Here is an 18,968-nt window from a genome sequence, read left to right on the forward strand (position 1 = left end):
TATTCTTCCAGGGTGCTAGCAAGCAAGCTTGTGCTGCAGGGGCTTCAGGAAACTGTAGGTAGCATTTGACAATGCTTGTCTTTTTGACTTCCTGTGTGGTTTCCTTATCCACAGTTACACATTAGTTGGCCCTGCAACCATAGAGTGCTTAGCCAGCGGCAAGTGGAGTGTGAGCCACCAGCAGTGCCTGGCAGTATCCTGTGATGAACCACCCCATGTGGAAAATGCATCACCAGAGAGTGGCCACCGCCTCTTTGGCGATATAGCTTATTACTTCTGCTCAGATGGCTACAGCCTGGCTGATAACGCTCAGCTGCGTTGCAATGCAGAAGGGAAGTGGGTGCCTCCAGTGGGCAGGGAGATGCCCCACTGCATAGCTGATTTCTGTGAAAAGCCATCCACCGTCTCATACAGCATCCTGGAGTCCATTAGTAAAGCCAGGTTTGCAGCTGGCTCCATCGTGAGCTTCAAGTGCATGGAAGGCTTTATTCTGAACACTTCAGCCAAGATTGAGTGCCTTCGAGGGGGCCAGTGGAATCCTTCTCCTTTGAGTATCCAGTGCATCCCCGTTCGCTGCGGAGAGCCTCCCCACATTAGCAATGGCTATGCCAGTGGGGCCAACTACAGCTTCGGAGCAGTGGTGGCTTACAGCTGCAACAAGGGGTTCTACATCAAGGGAGAGAAGAAGCGGACCTGTGAGGCCACTGGCAACTGGAGTGGCAGTTTGCCCACATGCCACCCAGTATCCTGTGGAGAACCACCGCAGCTTGAGAATGGCTTTATTAAGGTACAGAATGAGTTTTCTCATCTGCCTGGTACCATAGCAAACTGAATATGTCTTCACGATTGCCACTGTTGAGTTTTTCTTTCTTCTGTTTTGCTTTCCTGTTAAAATTGAGGAAGCACGTGACTGGATGGAATAAGCAAAGGGAAAAACGGATTTGCAGGAGAATCGTGTCTGAAAAACATGGACACTTCCATGGGATTTCCTATCTTAAAGTGGGCTTTCAGTTAGGAAGACTCAAGATACTATATGACAATCAATTGATTTCCTTAATGTCTAACTCTTCATTTGTTTGGTTCATGGGTGGCTTTCCAGTGCCATCTGGAGACATTTGAATTACTGTTGCCAGTTCACAAGTCTCGCTGTTTTCACTGCTATGAAAAAAAATTTGATTTGCAATAGATAAATCACCTTGGGATAATTTCTCTCCTTTCGATGCGAGCACACTTCCCTTTCCTTATCAAATTACATTGCAACAATGCCTGAAGTTAAAAATCTCTTTGTGGCAGCCCAAACCTGTAACAACTACTTAACGTGTGCTGTGCTTTGATGCACAAGGGTAATATTGTGGTAAGGAACATCAGAGACACTACTGTAAAGATTTAACATTGAATTTTTAAAGCATTTTTCCTCTGAACATCCCCCTTCCTTCCTTAAATCTAGCCATCAGGGAATCTGCATTTGCTAAAAGTTGGCAGGGGGGTTGCATGCCAGTTTCTACGTGGGCTTCCAGAAGTAATAGCAACAATTTCTATTCAGACTCCCACACTGATACATCCTCTAATTAATGCGTATCCCTCTGTGTTGTCTTCCTTAGGTAGGATCACTCCTCCAGTTATTCCTTCCAGTTAGAGACATTTTTTAATACCTCAGTCAGAGCTCATCCTGCAACTTTGAGGGGCTCCTCAGCTACCAGCTCAAGACCCTGCAGCTGCATATGTGGCACTTATGAACATCTCCTAGTAGTAGTAAATCTGAGGGCTCCAGCCTTGAATAAGCCTGTAAACTAAAGAATCATAACAACCATAGGCCATTTCATGGCAGCTTCTCCTGACCCATATCTTTTCTGTCTTCCTGTCTACACATCTGGCCTCATGGTTCAGGAAGGGGGAAAGCAGCAGAAATATGTTCTAGCTTTTACCTTTTAAGCCTTGAATTTTCCGTTTTCTTTTGATGGTGCTCTCAGATTTCCTGACAGCAGAGTGCATCCTTTGAGGCAAGACATTCTGTGTCAGTTATTTGAATTCATTCCTTTGCAGACAGACTTTACCGCTGTCTGGGATTCAGCTAGAAGCTAGACCAAGAGAACACAAGAAATTAAATCAGCCTCTTATTGCCCAATCATACATCTTCATTTCAGACATGTCCCCATCTTATCTATTTTGCAGGAAACAACTGGACGCTTCTTTGAGAATCAGGCACATTATCAGTGTGAGTCTGGCTACCAGATGGTTGGGAGCTCAGTGTTTATCTGCCAAGCCAATCGGCAATGGTACAGTGAATCACCTCCTTACTGTGTTCCCCTCAGCTGTGGAAAACCAGCACCCATCCAGCACGGCTACTCCAAGGGAGAAACTTTTGATATGGGGTCCAAAGTTGAATTTTTCTGTGATGAAGGCTATGAGCTGATTGGAGATGTTTCTTGGACTTGTCAGAAGTCTGGGAAATGGAGCAAAAAGCAAAGCCCGAAGTGTGTGCCAACAAAATGTCCAGAACCACCCTTGGCAGAAAACCAGCTGGTCTTGAGGGAAGTGACTTACCAAGTTGGTGTAGTACAGTTCTCCTGCAAGGAGGGTTATGTTTTGCATGGCTCCTCTGTACTGAAGTGCTTGCCCTCCCAACAGTGGAATGATTCCTTTCCCTTCTGCAAGGTTGTACAGTGTCCTGCTCCTCCATACATCCCCTTTGGTGATCCCTTGACTTCGTCCTTTCATTTTGGTAGCACTGTGAAATACATCTGCGTGGATGGGTTTTTACTGAAGGGTGAGTCTACCATCATATGCCAGGCTGATGGCTCATGGAGTTTGCCTTTGCCAGAATGTATTCCTGTGGAGTGCCCTCAACCAGAAGAAATTCAGAATGGTATTGTTGATGTGCAGGGCCTCACCTTCCTTAGCACAGCCCTCTATACGTGTAAACCAGGCTTCGAACTGGTGGGGAACACAACTATCCTCTGTGGAGAAGATGGCCAGTGGCTTGGAGGAAGGCCAGCTTGCAAACCTATTCAATGCCCAAGGCCTAAGAAGATCCTCAATGGCAAACACTCATTCACAAACTTCCATTATGGGCAAACTGTTAGGTATTCCTGTGACAGAGGTTTCCAGCTCCAAGGGGAAGAAACGCTGAGATGCCTAGAGACAGGGGAGTGGAGTACAGAGGTTCCCTCCTGCAAAGCTGTAAATTGCCAGCCCCCTCAGCCCATCGAGAATGGATTTGTGGAGGGTGCAGATTATAGCTATGGGGCCATGGTCATTTACAGCTGTGTGCCAGGCTTCCAGCTGTCTGGCCTTGCCATGCAGACCTGTGAAGAATCAGGCTGGTCTAGTTCCACACCAACCTGCCTCCCAACAGACTGCGGCCTGCCTCCTCACATTGACTTTGGGGAGTACGTGCAGGTGAGACATGGAGAAAGACGTTCTGACCAGGAGAGTGTAACAGAGAGTCCCTCCCTTACACATATGTTACTTGCAGACAATTTGAAAGACTTCAAAAGCTCCTTGAAGGAAGACAGTGCAATGCAGCTCACCACTTTCTTATTTGGTACTGTCATTTTATACACATGTTACTCTGGCTACGAGCTGCTGGGAAATCCTGTTCTAGCTTGCCAAGAAGATGGGGCTTGGAACGGCAGTGCCCCCAGCTGCGTTTCAATAGAGTGCCCTTTCCTGTCACCCCCAGAGAATGGTTTTTTACATTTCACTGAGAACACACTTGGTAGCACGGTGCAGTACACCTGTAAGCCAGGGTTCACACTTGTTGGCTCAGACACACGACTGTGTTTGCCAAGTCGGCACTGGAGTAGCACTGCTCCACACTGCAAAGCAGTAACATGCAACTCACCTACCCAGCTTATGAATGGCAGCATAAGAGGAGAAAACTACTCTTATGGGAGTGTTCTCTACTATGAATGTGATCCTGGATACCAGTTAAATGGCCCCACAGAGAGGACCTGCCAAGAGAATCAGAAATGGGATGGCAGTGAACCGATTTGCATTCCTGTTTCCTGCAGCCCACCACCAGTTTTGGAAAACGGTCAGGTGACTGGAGAGGAGTATACGTTCCAGAGACGTACAGAGTACAGCTGCAACGAAGGTTTCGTGTTATATGGGGACAGGAGTAGAGTCTGCCTTGCAAATGGAAACTGGAGTGGAATTGCTCCAGTTTGCAAAGCTGTGACCTGCCCTGTACCAATGCCACTTGCCAATGGGAGAATTAGTGGCTTAGATTTTAGCTTTAAGAAAGAGGTACACTATCAATGCAACGAAGGATATAGCCTGCAAGGAGTGTCTACGCATACCTGTCAGAGTGATGGTACGTGGGATTCAGAAGTTCCACACTGTGAGCCAATCATTTGTGGACCTCCTGAAGACATCTCCCATGGCTTTCTGAATGGCTCAGGCTTTACCTATGGGGAGTTTGCCCAGTATGTATGCTTCCCTGGTTATGAGCTGCATGGCAATCCTTTACGGCAATGTTTGTCCAATGGCTCCTGGAGTGGAAGTCTTCCGTCTTGCCTACCCTGTCTGTGTCCTGCACCACAGATTCAGAATGGGGTCGTTCTTGGTACAGGTTTCAGCTGTGGGAAACGTGCCCAGTTTCAGTGCTTGGAGGGCTTCAAACTCCTAGGGCCTTCTGAAGTCACCTGTGAGGCAGCTGGCAAGTGGAGTTCTGGGTTTCCTCGCTGCGGGCAGATTTCCTGTGGCTCTCCACCCATCATTCCCAACACATTTATCAATGGGAGCAGCTCTGCAGATGAGAACACCATCATTTATACCTGCTTGACAGGTTTTGTCATGCAAGGGAGTCCAGAACTGACTTGTGTGGAGACTGGTGTCTGGAAGAAGCCGTACCCAAGCTGTGAGCTGTTAAGCTGTGGCCCACCACCTTCTGTACCAAATGCAGAGGTTCTTGGGAACACTTACACCTATGGGAGCAAGGTCCAATACAGGTAAGAATGCTGCTGCCATTCTGCTTCCTAAAATCTCTGAAGGAATGAAGATGGAAGGTTTATGCACCTTCAATTAGTGCAAGTTTTTAAAAGACCTAGAAGAAAAGTTTTGACCTATCATATGCTCAGATTGACAAAGCCCATGTTCCCATGCATATGTAAAATATTATTTGGACCACTGTCAAATCTCCAGCAAGGTATTTCAGCCTGTTGGGTTACACTCCTCCACTGCCTTTAATTTCGCATTCCCCTTTGCGTTCCTCTTCACCTCCTCTGAAACACTGGACACTCTGGACATTCAGGTTTTCATAGCAGGAGGCAGCAACAGTCAGCAGGGTGTGCAAGTTTTCTGCTCTTTTGGCACCCCATTTACATTTTCCTCCTGATTCAGGTGCCTGTCGTAACACAGAAGGGCTCATCTCATCTCTTGTCCCATTTTCTGTATTCCGGCACTGCACTGTCAGCAAGTGTTGCTGATGCAAAGTTACTCTTTAGTCAGATAGAAGAGAAAGGGGGTTTCGTTAATTTCCTGAAGTGTTGACACTGCGGATCTCTTTCTCCAAGGTAAGGAATTCCTTGGCAGAAGGGGAGATGATTTTTTTGCAGTAAAAGCCAGTAATGGTATGGAACAGATCTGGGAGATGGCATGTGGATGAATTTCACAGTATCAGTCATTTCCATGCATCTTTAACAAGGTGAAGGGGGTGATTGTGTCTGCCTTTCTACAAGTAAACCTACTCGTGCAGGCCAGTTGAGTTACTCTTGGGGAAGCACTGTGTGGAACAGAACAAAATCAGCCTTAAATGTCTAAGGAAATGGCCTGCAGTCAGCCTAAGGTGTGGTTTGTGCTTGGAAGAAAGTGAGGTTATCTTTAGAATTGCTTGGTGCTCACACACTGTTTACCTAACCAAAAGCCCTCCTTGCAAAGGGAAAGGCAGTGCAGGAAATGCACTGTACCTTCAGTACCCTCCAAGCACTAAAGCTACCAACTCACTTTCCGTTGTGGTGCTGCAGCAGCATTAAGCAGCTGGAGATAAAGTCTGAAGCTTCTGTCTCTTGCAACAGAATAAACTCAGTACAGGCGTGCTTCTTACAGGGTTACCTTGAAATAACAGAGAAATCCCAAGGTGTTCTTATGAACAACTAGTGCTGAAAAATTAATGCCTGACTTTGTAGTTTATGGGTTAGCTCATCCCTAGCTGTGTCTCTGTGGTCAGGTCTTCATGCTGTGTTGCAGATGCCTGGAAGGCTACACAATGGTGACAGAGGTGGATGTATGCATTTGCCAGGAAGATGGACAGTGGTCTCCTCAAATTATTTCCTGTTGTCCCAGAAAGTGTCCCCTCCCAGGAAATATCACCCAAGTAATCATACTTGGGGACAACTTCACTGTGAACACAAACATCACTTTGTCATGTGTAGAAGGCTATACTCTGGTGGGAGCAAACACATCTACATGCAAGGTATAGTGTTATTTGCACTGTTTTATTTTGCTGACTTTGTTGAATTCAAGAGTCCTCCTCATGCCCTCATTAGGTTTTGGCCCTTAATTGCACATAACAAAAAAATGTAAACCATGTCCTGCAAAATACAGTATGCTTCCTTGTTGCCCAGTAAGAGCAATTACTGGTTTTCCATGTATAGATTTTCAGAACTAGAAATTATTGATTTCTTCTTGCATCGAAAACTAATGCTGTCCTTTAGAAAAGCATTCTTTTTATCACATTTCAGGGAACAAATCATGTCTGAGATTTTTACAAATTATGTCCAAGATTTCTAATCTATTTTGAGGATGGTATGCAGAGCTCTCTTTCTCCAGAATAACAAGCAGCACACATTTTAATCCACTGTGCAGTTGTAGAGACTTGAATCTTCTGTATGTTAAAGAGCAAACATCCTCATCAGTTCTGCTAATAATCTTTTGTCGCATTAGCTGTGGACAACCTTGACTGAAGCTTGTAAATAGACTCTTTAGAACAAGTAAGTCTGCTCATATGAGAAAAGCTGAGCATGCATGTTCTTGAAGAATCAGCACTTCATAAGGAAAGGTTTTCCGCTTATTTTGCTGTTTTAAACATCTGTGGAAGTAGGATTAGGTGTGTTTGATGAGTGTCCCTTCAGGTACCAGACTTCCCTTAGTGAGCCTGGGAAGGCAGCTGAAGCACTTAGTCATGGTGTTAGACATGCAGCCAGGAGAGAAGTACAGAACACGGAATCAGGCAGTTGTAGTTTCCCTTCTTCTGGTGTGTTCCCTGAGCTATTAGGTGACATCGTACAAGTTAACTTGCTTTTCCAAGCCTCTATTTCCCCATTTTCTTTTTGTTCCTTCTGTTTTGTAAGTCTGTGCTGAACATTGCTGCCAAAGCTGAGCTCCAGCCAATGCTGACATCTTAAAAGTGTTACTTACATTACTGAGTTTTATTAAGGATTGTGCAGATAATATCACATTAACCACATCTGTACACCCACAGCCATTGGATGCTTCTGCTATGATTTCCTAACTTTTTTATTTAGATATGACTTAAGCATATAAAGTGGTGCATTCGCACTTCTAATTACATTTATTTTTCAGGAGAATGGCATTTGGGTGCCACCGTTTTCTGATGACACCTGCATTCCTGTGTCCTGTGGGACCCCAGAGTCTCTAGAGCATGGATTTGTGGTCGGCACTAAACACAATTACAAAGATGTGGTTCTTTATAAATGTGATGCTGGCTATGAATTACAAGTAAGCAAGTTCAAATCTCCAGCACTCTAAACCTTTAGTTGTAATTTTCAGTTTTTAAGTGATGCCTCTGAGAATGTATTGTATCTGGTCCATATTGATATATTTACTTAACTGCCACAGAAGTTGGATATCTGCTGTTGTTGTTTTTATTGTCTGTAGAATGCTGTTGGTATGTCTGGGATAGTCCTTGAATGACTTAAGGGTATAACTGAAGCAAATACAAGCATCCTGTTCAGAGATACATATTCAGCAGATTCCTTTTGGGGTTTTTTTAACTGAAGGTTGTTTCAGCCCTCTGTAAATACAGCATTATATATGGTTGTGAACATAAGTCATGGAAGAGTTAATTTCTCATGTATTGTTCTCTTGAACTGGTTCTCTGGCCAGTGAGATTGCATTCTTCCCTCGATTTCTTAATGTCCCAAGCATTATGTCTGGTGCATTGTGCCTTTCAGACTCAAAGCTCCAGATAAACTCCACTGCCCTCAGTTCTATGACATTGCTAGATGGTATGAAAGTGCTCTCTCTTCTTTTAGTAAGTCAAAGAGATTCCAGTTTGTTTGATGGCAGCTTTACTCCCTGATGGAGAAGGGAACAAAGTTTTTCCCTGTCCATGGTTTTTATTGTGAACATCGGGCTCTTATACCCACCTGAGTTCTGGAGCAGCATTGCTGTCCTGTTATCAGGACTCAGGCTAGCCAATTCAGAGCTGCCTCAAGTGTGTTTTCTAAAACCGCAGTGAATTCAGAAATGAAAGTATGTTGCTGGGGCACAGCATAGCCTCAGCCATACCCAGGTGATGGCAGAGTCAGGCACAGTCATGTCCAGAGGCATGAGGTGGTGAGGTGTCTCCAGGACAGAGGCTGGCTCTTAACACTGTGTTTTGTGAGTACCAAGCAGAATGCAGCACTGTGCTTCCTTTGTTGTGTTGTAACACCAATAATAAATTAAGAACTTCATGCATGTGAACTAACCCTGTCAGGATTGAATTCACTCAATCACTCAATATAAAAATAAGGAGAGTTTAGAGAGTGCTTAGGTAACAATACATTTTAATTTGAATTATGTTGCCACGTATCTAATATCACTGGAGGTGGAGGGGTGGGTTTGTATTTAGATGGACAGGTAGAATTGCTATTTTAAGTAATTTTTGGAGGTAATAAGCTAGTGCTTTCAGACAGTAAAAAGTCCTTCCAAGCTTTGTGTTCCAGCTTTGCCACCTAGCGTCAATCTATCTCCCTGCTGTTGAAGAGAAGTCCTGCTTTTTTTCCTTTGGGAAGCTGGGAAGCAAAGTCCATTGAGTGTGATGCCATACAACGCTTATGTCAAACAGCTGCTCTGGTCAATGGGTTTGCACATTACTTCAAGGGACAAATTTAGATGTTGTCTCCATGTCTTGCAATAAAATAAGAAATAAATCCTGTGCTATCAGACTGGCTATAAAGCCTGTACAAAAGAAAGAAATAACATAAGCAAATTTAAAGATTAAATGTTTTGGATGTGGTCAAAATCAGTACGTTATGTTTATAAAACTCAGGCTTGTACTGTTGCTGAAAAAAATGCTAATTAGATTTTCTGTAGGTGAGCCCTGGAAGGACAAAATTTGACATCATAAGACATTCCTGGGAACAGGAATGGTAAAACTGACAAGAAGGATGATACTCCAGGGAGAAGGACAAGAGAACTGACTAACTGGCCCCACAAGCTTTTGGTTTATAAACAATACTCTTAACTTTGCAGGAAGGAGTTCTATCCTAAATTCTGCTAGTAGACTTGGGCTGTAGCATTAACTATCTCTTTACGTGGGTTGCACATGGAGGGAAAACGTCCTGGCCTTGCTGGATACTAGAGTTGGTGGGAGGAAAGAGTTGACTAAGTCAAGTTGTTCTTTGAGCATTTTCTTTTGTTTCACAGGGTGATGCAGAACGGACTTGCCAAGAAGACAAGCTTTGGAGTGGCACAGTGCCAGTGTGCAGAAGTACGTTCCACCCAAGTTTATCACTTAATATTGGTCCAGGGTGATTTTACACAACAGAAAACACTAATGCTCATTTTGCTTTGTAACTCATACTGTCTGCATTTGCCTAAAAATTTTTGGTAATTACCACTGATAACAACCTGGAATTGTTGCAGAATTGCTGGTATGTGCAGGTAATAGTGTGAAGGAAATCACTACACCTTTCTCCCTTGCTCCTGTATCGCTAAGAAAGCTGTGCAGACAGCTTCCAAGTTTAAATAGTTCTGACACGTAAGGTCATGATTTCTGGGGTTACTGAGGACCTCTGAACACCTTAGTTGCCAGGAGTTGCAGGTACTTAGTATCCTCAAATGTAACTCTGTGGATACTCATTCTCAAAGGTCTTAATTTCTGTGAGATCTCTGATACCCACTGACTGTAGTCCTGAAATAGGAGTTGTCCATAAATACTTACACGGACTTCAGCTGTTGGCTGTAAGTGGCAACAGTGGAATTTCCCGAGGCTTCATGCCAGCACAGCCGTAATAGATTTTGTCTTTTAGCAGGAACTGGAAGCACCAAGCATGATACTGTTCTGCTACTCAGGAGCAAGTATCTGAGAATGCCCAGAAAAACACTGTGTTCTTTCCCTGTTTCTTGGAGTAAATCCTGTGGAGGAGCTGTGAACAGGACAGGCCATATGCATTATGTCTGATTGGAACATATTCCTTATGTTACAGGAATATCCTGTGGACCCCCAGACATAATAGAAAATGGATCTGTTCAGGGAGAGGAGTTCCTGTTTCACAGTGAGGTTTTTTACAGCTGTGACCCTGGCTTTGAACTACAGGGACCAAGCCGAAGGATTTGCCACGTTGACAAAAAGTGGAGCCCCTCTGCCCCTTCATGCACACGTAAGTAGCAATCACAGTAACATGGCAGCATTTCTCCAGGATAGCTGGGGAACAAACTGAGAGTGCTTTTGCTGGTTTCCTCGCAGTCTCCCCCTCAAGGTGCAGGGCTGTAACAGGAGAAGCCAGAGGAAAAGCCAGCAAAGAAATTCTCACTGGCAGTTCCTCTCTGATCTGAAGGAAGCTCCTTTTGGCACATTAAAATGGCACAAGCATAGAGTCATAGAGTGCTCAGGTCAGTAGGGAAGGAGTGTGGCCGACTGTATTTGATTTGCCTTGCATTGTGGTGTGCAGGGCCTTGGACATCATGTGCTGGGATGGTTTGTCTCTGCCATGCCAAGGCAAAAGGTGATTAATTGTGGGAGCATGGAAAGAAGGATTTATGACTTATTTCATACAGCTTATAAATGCCAAGATTTTATAGTCTTTACTAATAAATCATTTCCTGTCTTCTCATGGTGATGTCATAGTCCTACCCCTTGCATTCTTCTCTCTCACCTTTGACCAGTTTGTCTGGTCTCCCCAGTAAGTGTGGGACAGGGGGCAAGATCCATCTTAACTGCTGTCATTTTTCTTGGGGACATCTTGAGATCACCTTCCACGGTACAGGGAGCAAAGGAGACTGCAAATGTAGGCTCTGGCCTGCTCAGAAGAAATACTCTGGGTCACTCTGATTGAAAACGCCTCATAGCTTACCACACCATCAGATACATTTGGGCACATGCTCTATCAGGTGTCTGCAGCCTGAACTCCAAGAGAGGGCAAACAAGACATTGTATGACCTTTCTCCTGTAATACTTCACAGCTTCTTTCTTCCCATCTTTCCATTAATTCAGTGTGTGAACAGAGCTGTCAGACAGTGTGTAACAGATAGACAGAATGGCCTTCGTTGTCTGTATAAAACCAAAGAGTTTTCTCCTCTCCTAGGAATCACGTGTGGGCTGCATCCCTCAGTAGAAAAAGCACAGGCCATTTCTACAGGAAGCACATACAGAAGTAATGTAACCTTTGTGTGCAACTCTGGGTACCATCTTGTTGGGCCGCAGAATATCACTTGTCTTGCCAATGGGAGCTGGAGTAAACCCTTGCCGTTGTGTGAAGGTAACTCTTTGATTTCATGGCCTGACACATTCCAATCTGGGATAAGCAGTAGTTCCTCCCTTGTGCATGTATATCATATGATCCAGGGATTGCGCTGCTTTTGGGAAACAATTCTGTAATGTGCATTAAAAGTAGTGCCTGAAAAATTAAATGTGTCACAAGGAGCACTGCCTGTTGTCAAGCCAGAAAGAGCTTAGACATCATTTTTCCCAGGGTTTTAATCTGCAGTTTAACAAGTTTAATGAAAGATGAGGTTGCTTGCTATCTCAGAGAAATCAAACCCCTAATAAAAGGTGATGGATTGTGAGGACAAGTGACTTTTCTCCCAGCGGCCTTCTGTAGTTAATTATTAGGTTGATATTCTTTTTCTGAACTTTGCACCCCAAGAACAGTCTCAACAGCTCAGCCTTTAACCTCCACACTCCTCACATGAACAAACACCATGAATGCATGATGTGTACCATTTTGCAAATCGCTGCTTTCAGGTGCTCCCTCAGTAGGTGCTGTTGCTTAGGCCACAAAGCAGAATAAGCGCCGAGCAAGAACTGTCCGTGTCATATGGAGTGGGCAGTAGAGGGTGGAAACAAGGCTGTCAACACAAAAAGAGAACAAAAACTTAAGATCCCAAGTTTGAACAGATACTCAGTATTGTTGGATGACTCTGTCCAAAATGTAAAGCATATAGAAGCTTACTAAATTGCAGTGTCATTAACTTTTGAGGAGTGTTCTCAATCCCTGGCCTCTTTGCCCTGAAAATACAAAGTCTGGGCTTCACATTTTTCCCTTTCTTTCAGAAACACACTAGTTCATTTCTTGCCCATTGCACTTCCTTTCAGGCTCTTCCTGTCTTTACTGCGTATACCTCAGGTCTCCCGAGCTCGGCTCTACCCAGCATCCTGCTTGCTTTTCGTAGTTGCTCCTGGCATTCTTACACGGAGCTCATATATTGATGTCTCCACAACCAGCTGCACACAGATCCAGATGGTCCAGCATGCTGTGGCAGCTTCACCGAAGTAAGACAGATTATGATCTCCACTCAAGGCAGGTGTTAGCTTCCTGTCACCAGAGCCAAGAAAACTGCATGATGGCTAGGGACTATCAGATGCAGCACTGGGCAGCCACAAAGTGCACAGATCACTGTGCAGTACAGTGCCCTAATGCTTTGCAGACCTTATAGTAGCAACCTGGAAAGTTGATAGGGGACATCCACATCAGAGAGGAGGGGTCTTTAGGACCTAGACAGGCACCTAAGAAAAGTCAGACACTAGCAGTGCCGAACGAATGTCAAGGAGACCATCTGGAACAAGGTTGAGCACAGCCACTTCACCAACTCCTCTCCTCCTCTTGCCTGATGGCCATGTGTCTGTCTGATAGTCTAATCTTCAGTCATCCCAGCACACAGACCATCTAGGAAAATCAAATGGAAAATGAGATACAGAACAGAGTCTCTTGTGTAGCAGTGGTAACCCAGCTTGGATTGCCTGCCTGCTGGCTTCAGAAACATAGCTGAGAGTCTTGAACGGAGCAATTAGTAATATTTGTGTCAGCATCTTGCACCAAACTCATCCTGCATCTCATCTGGTATTGCTAGGTGAAAAGGAAGGTGCAAAGGGCTGCAAGTTTCTGGGGTATCTCAGTGGCAAGAAAGAACCATTTCCTTGTTCTGCCCCACTGACCTCAGTATGAAGTCATAAATGTGTCCTCTCTTTCCCAGCACCGTCACATTTTGCTGACCTGAAAAACTGGTGGCTGTGGCTTTTCTCCGTCACTGGGAGGAGCTCGTTCCTTAGCTTGGCTACATATCCTTCCCAGGGCTACTGAACCTTCCCTCAATGCTCTTCGTGATTTATTAGTTTGTGTCCACTACTTTAAACATATTGTGTGAGTAATTCAGGAATTGTTGGAAGTCCAGGTCTGATATCAAGCTGAATTAATGAGAGCTCTTCCTTTGCAGAGACCAGATGCAAAGTTCCAGTTTCCTTGCTGAATGGGAAGGCGATTTCTGAAAACAATACAGTTGGCAGTACAATAGCATATTTCTGTGAGAGGGGATACAGCTTGGAAGGGGAACCTGTTGCAGAGTGCACAAGAGATGGAAGATGGAGTAATCCCTTGCCTCTCTGTAAACGTGTGTGTTTGTTTTGTAATGAAAAAGTGGTCTCAATTTGTAAGCACTAAAGGCTAGACTGCTCTTCATTTAAACTGACAGTGAACAAGAACAACCTCTGCAGATCTTTGTGGAAATGTACTGTAATTTTCTTGTGGAGTGGCCATGAGCAGAATTTGTCACTTGTAGTTTAAAAAAAATTGGATTGGCCCATATTGAGAGATTTGTTGGTGTGCATCGCATTTTTACAGAGGAACAAAGGGAGTGGTTACTGAGACATGTTAAAAGCACTAACTTGTCTGAGTGTGGTTTTGTGACAATAAAAGAACAAGCTGCATTCTGCATAGCTCACTGTAGTTGGAAAGCTGACATAAAGTGGAGTCAATTTAGTCAGCCACTTGATGTATGAGGAGCAGGTGAGAGAAGTTTGGAATAGAAGGCAAAAAGGAGACTTTATTGTTGTCTACCATTGACTGTTGGGACAGTGTAAATTAAAAAGAGCCAAACTCTTCTTAGAGGTGCACAGTGGTGGGATGGGAGGCAATGGACACAAGTTGCAACAAAGGAAATTCCTATTAAGTATTTGAAGAACACAGGAACAGTGACCCAGAGAGGACATGAAGTCTCCATCCCTGAAGGTACTGAAATTTCAGCTGGTTAAGTCCCAGAGCAACCTCTGAGCTAGTTGGCCCTGCTTTGAGAAGGAGGTTGGACTTAATGACTGTATAAATTATTCTGTGATTGTGTGAAATAGAACCTTACACAGATGTGTGCTGTGCACACACACCCACAATAGCCTTCCTTGTTGCTTTATGTGTCTGATTGTAGTCTTAGGGTGGTTAATTGAGACATTTGATTTTTTTATTAGAAAGGACTCATAGGATTTTAGTTTCAGGAAACTGGCATCAATCTCTGCTGTATATAGAGTCCAGCCTTTTCCGTGTTCATGATGAGATCAATAGAGCATGCAAAAATAGCTCAGCAGGCTTACAGCCAGCAATAAGTAAGATTATCAGAGAAATTCTAAAGTCTGATAAACACTATTGTAAGTCTCTTCTCAAACACCTGGATTTTTGCTGCCTCTTTGTTGGTCCAGCAGGTGTGGTTCTTTTTTATAGTAAGGTTATGGTAAACAGGAAGGACCAGAGAGAACGATTCAGTAGTAACAAGTAGGATATACCCCACTTAAATCCTTCGTATGTCTTCTGCCGGCATCAGTAGAGTATGCTAGCAAGCCCTGTGACAGCAGAGAATCAAACCTTTTATTATTACTATTTTATGACCCAAATCTCATAACTTTACATCAAATTACAAATTGGACTTGTGCACAACATCCATTTCTATTGTTTTCATATGACTTGATCTTGAAATTTGCAGAAACTATTCTAAAGTATTTTCTTCTTTCCCTCCATCTCTTTTTCCTCCCTTCTCCTTTTCCCTCACACCCTTTCTTTGAACAGCAAACCCTTGTCCTGTGCCTTTCATAATCCCAGAGAATGCCCTTCTGTCCGAGGTGGATTTTTATGTTGGTCAGAATGTATCCATCAGGTGCAGGGAAGGCTACCAGCTGAAAGGGCAGTCTGTGATCACCTGTAATGCTGATGAGACCTGGACTCCAGCAACAGCTAAGTGTGAAAGTAAGTATATGAGGTATGAGGTACAGTTACATAAGGGCTTGGTACTTTTCAGAGGGCTGGTGACCACAGCTGTATCAGACAGGAGTGTGACGGCACAGGTGTGTCAGCAGTGCTCTCCACGTCAATGCAGTTATTCTGGAAGAAGAGAACTTTTGTCTGATAATTGCCATTTGGAGAGTTGGGTCACTCCAAGAGATCCAGGAACATAAAGGCAACCTAAGAAGCTCCACAGAAGAGCTATTTCTTCTTTCTAACAGAGTTGTTTCTTTAAAAGGATCCAGAATATGTCTATGTGGCTTGATGCCCCAAGAGCATTTGTCCTACTATCTACTAGGCCCTACTGTAATTTTCTTCTCAGTTTACCTTTTGCAAGCACTGGAGCTGGGATTGGTTGTTGGGTACCCTAAATATCCTGAGAATGATTCCTGTGAGATTGTGGGTGATGAGACAAGAGTTGTAGGGAGAGCTGCCACCTTTTATTGTACTTATTGACACTGACAGAGGCATAGTGTCCTTTTGCAGACATGTCTGAAAGCTTTTTGGCTTCTTGCAAGCAATATTGTTTAGTTCAGACAATGACATCACCTCACTTCTACAAACCCAGTCTCATGTATATTCTGGGACTATCAGAAAGTTTCTGGTCTATATGGTGGATATAACCATTGTTGCATTACCTAAAACTGCTGTTCCTGGCCATCTCCCTGCTCACTGGGTGTACGTACAGGTTCTCTGTGGGAGTGTTTGCACCATAAAGAAGTCCTACTTACTGATTTCCCATCAGAGGTGTCTGGCACCTCCCAGGTCCTTTATGCAAAGCACTGTGTCCAGGGTTAGAAACTATATCATGTAGACATTGCAACTCACCAGCCTCTGGGTGGTTTCTTTTGTTTAGAGATATCTTGCGGCCCCCCAGCTCACACAGAGAATGCTTTGATACGTGGTAGCTTCTATCAGTATGGAGACATTATCACCTATTCATGCTACAGTGGGTACATGCTGGAGGGGCCCCTGCGGAGCATTTGCTTAGAAAATGGAACATGGACAACACCACCTATCTGCAGAGGTAAGTCTTTTTTATGAACAGAAGCGTATCTTAACTTGGCATAAGCACGGAGGTGTCATCCTTGCTGCAATAAAGCTGAAAGTGAAATTTTTGCTGGTTTCAGTGCAGTCGTGGTTTCCCTAGGGCATTTAAAATGCAGGGTGTTGCTTTAGGAGGGCTTCCACAATTTTTCTCTTTAGTCCTTGCTGATCTTACAGTTTCTTTTGCCACAATGTTGTATCCCACACCTAAGGTGCTCTCTCCTCACATCTTTTGTGAGAAAGTGACAGAACCAGTCATCTTCCTGACATGCTGACCTGTTTCAGATAAGCACTGCCAGTCAGTTTTTACACAGTCAAAGATAAAGCACTGCAGAAAACAAAAGTAAGAGATCCAGTGGGTACTTCATCTCTCACTGTGTTTAGAGCTTGGCAGCTCATGAAAATTTTTTTGCCATAAAATCTTTAAGGATAGGTTGATACAGCTCTCTAAATAATACATACTAAGTACTGCAGAAAATTAGTGGTTTTAACAAAATACTAAAGACAAAGTCAAGCCTCTCCACCCTTGGCATACCAGCAGGAAAATGTCATTTTTTGGTTTGTTGAGCTAAAAAATTCACTTGTTTAAATTACAGACTTAAGTCGTCCACACAGAAGATTCAAATAAATAAAAGGTTTTGAACAGAAAATGGGGGAAACCAACACAAAACATAGACGAGATGATAAACTAAACAGTTAAAACCAGACATAAGCATCTTCAATGGCATAGCAAAAGGGTTCCAGGGTCACAGGGCTTTGATGGAAGAGACCTTGCAATCTGCCATTTCCATATCAGAAGCTTGACTAGCCTTCTGGTAGCTATAGAGCAGTGAGTTAGCTGTACTCTGAAGTCTTATCTCAGATGATGTTAACAGCAGCCATACTACCAACTGAGCCTTAGGTATTTTGTTTAGAAATGTGAGTATTAAAACCAAAAAACCTTAGGGCACATCAGCAGCCAGTCACAAGCAGCCCCTATCCTTGAGCTCAAAATCTTGCACAGAAGAGGAAAGGTGCCAGAATGCTCGTCTGGGAACATTAGAGCCATCATCAAAGTTGTCAGGTCTGCCTCTCCTCCTACGAGTCTCAGCTTCCCATGTCGGAAATAGAAGCAACAATACTTCCTTCCTCCTTGGCAATTTTCTGTTTAGTTCAGGAACCCTTTGGCGACAGAAGATTCTATACGGTGCTAAGCCTGACTCATCAGGGTCCCCTCATCAGATTTTTTGTATGAATTCTGACAGCAAAATATTATGAACATTAGGACCTAGACAAGCTGAGTTGCCCTACTGTATGAAATCAGGCACTCTGTTAAAATTCTGTATGTGATAGCTATAATTGCCTTGCCTAAAAATTACAGATCATTAGATCATTTTGAGGAGACCCAGAGCCAAAGAAGTGGGCTTGTAACTCCTGAACATTTCCGGAATAGAGAAACTGCTCCTGAAAAACAGGTTTCTCCTGGTTATGTGACCATGGCTTGCCATTAGCATGAAGAACCACTTGTCAAGTAGCCAAGTAGAGAAGATACACACTAAAAGCACCAGTGTTGCTTCAGATGCTAAGAGGTATCCAAAAGTCCTGTTAGAAATATACACTCCCAAAGCACCAAGCCCTTTCTGAAAAGTCTGCCAAGTATCGTCATTTCTTTCTAAACTGCGGTGGCTACAGAATTGAAGGGATCTCTGCATTATAGCTACTCTACCTAATCTGGAATTCATTAGCAAAATTATTTGGATATTATCTCTTCAGATTGTAACACTCTGGATTCTTCAACTGCCCCTTTAATATCCCTACCTTTACATTCTATTGTTATTTAGTATTTATTACTTACACAGAACCCTACTTTATGCCAAGGGCTATATTTTTCTGCTAAGAGAGCTTCTTGCCATTGGTGACTAGCAACCTGGAAGGTCTGATCTGCAAAACACTGTCAAATATATGTCCTGTTTGCAACACCATGGAGTTTATTGGGACTGTTCAGAGGAACCAGTATCAAGGAAAATTATTTCAAAAAATGAACTAATGAGGTGGGCAAATGATCAGGGTGTAGTGCAGGAAAACAAAGCAGAATAACCTGCTTTTTGGTGTATTAAGGGAGAGGAATAACAATTTCCCCCCCTCTTTTCACTTAAAACGGGAACTAAAAAGGACTAAAGATGTTTCTGAGAGGACTGACCTGTGTTTTCATGACACATGTCAAAATAATCTTTCAAAACTGCTTTATAATTAATCTGAGTGATTTGCCTAACAAAAGGCCTACAGGACCGAAGCCTTTGTGGAGTACTTCAGAAGCGACATGAAAGCACTCTGTAATGACTCATGCTGCATTTCTTGGTTTTGGCTCTGTGAGTTGATTATTAATGTGTCCTATGCCTGCTTGAACGTTCTGGCCCAGTTGAACAGGTTAGTTAATGTAAATATTATAATTAAAAAGCAGACTTCATTAGCTTCTTTGGAAGAGCTGTCGCCACAGCTGCACTTCCCTGAATC

The 18,968-nt window shown here is 43.6% G+C and overlaps 1 protein-coding gene across 1 annotated transcript in view; it reads left to right on the forward strand.

The window, feature by feature from the left end:
• SVEP1 (sushi, von Willebrand factor type A, EGF and pentraxin domain containing 1) overlaps nt 1-18,968 on the forward strand; it is a gene marked incomplete at its 5' end in the record, with an annotated part of 107,141 nt that overhangs the window by 77,515 nt on the left and 10,658 nt on the right. The window contains 8 exons of the mRNA XM_009701735.1: nt 115-787; nt 2,173-4,952; nt 6,190-6,415; nt 7,525-7,680; nt 9,595-9,658; nt 13,603-13,776; nt 15,216-15,392; nt 16,285-16,455. Coding sequence (XP_009700037.1) covers nt 115-787; nt 2,173-4,952; nt 6,190-6,415; nt 7,525-7,680; nt 9,595-9,658; nt 13,603-13,776; nt 15,216-15,392; nt 16,285-16,455 — 4,421 coding nt within the window. The remainder of the gene's footprint in view (nt 1-114; nt 788-2,172; nt 4,953-6,189; nt 6,416-7,524; nt 7,681-9,594; nt 9,659-13,602; nt 13,777-15,215; nt 15,393-16,284; nt 16,456-18,968) is intronic.

The sequence above is a fragment of the Cariama cristata genome, unplaced genomic scaffold, assembly GCF_000690535.1.
Source record: "Cariama cristata isolate BGI_N322 unplaced genomic scaffold, ASM69053v1 scaffold25936, whole genome shotgun sequence".
Classification (NCBI taxonomy): Eukaryota; Metazoa; Chordata; class Aves; order Cariamiformes; family Cariamidae; genus Cariama; species Cariama cristata.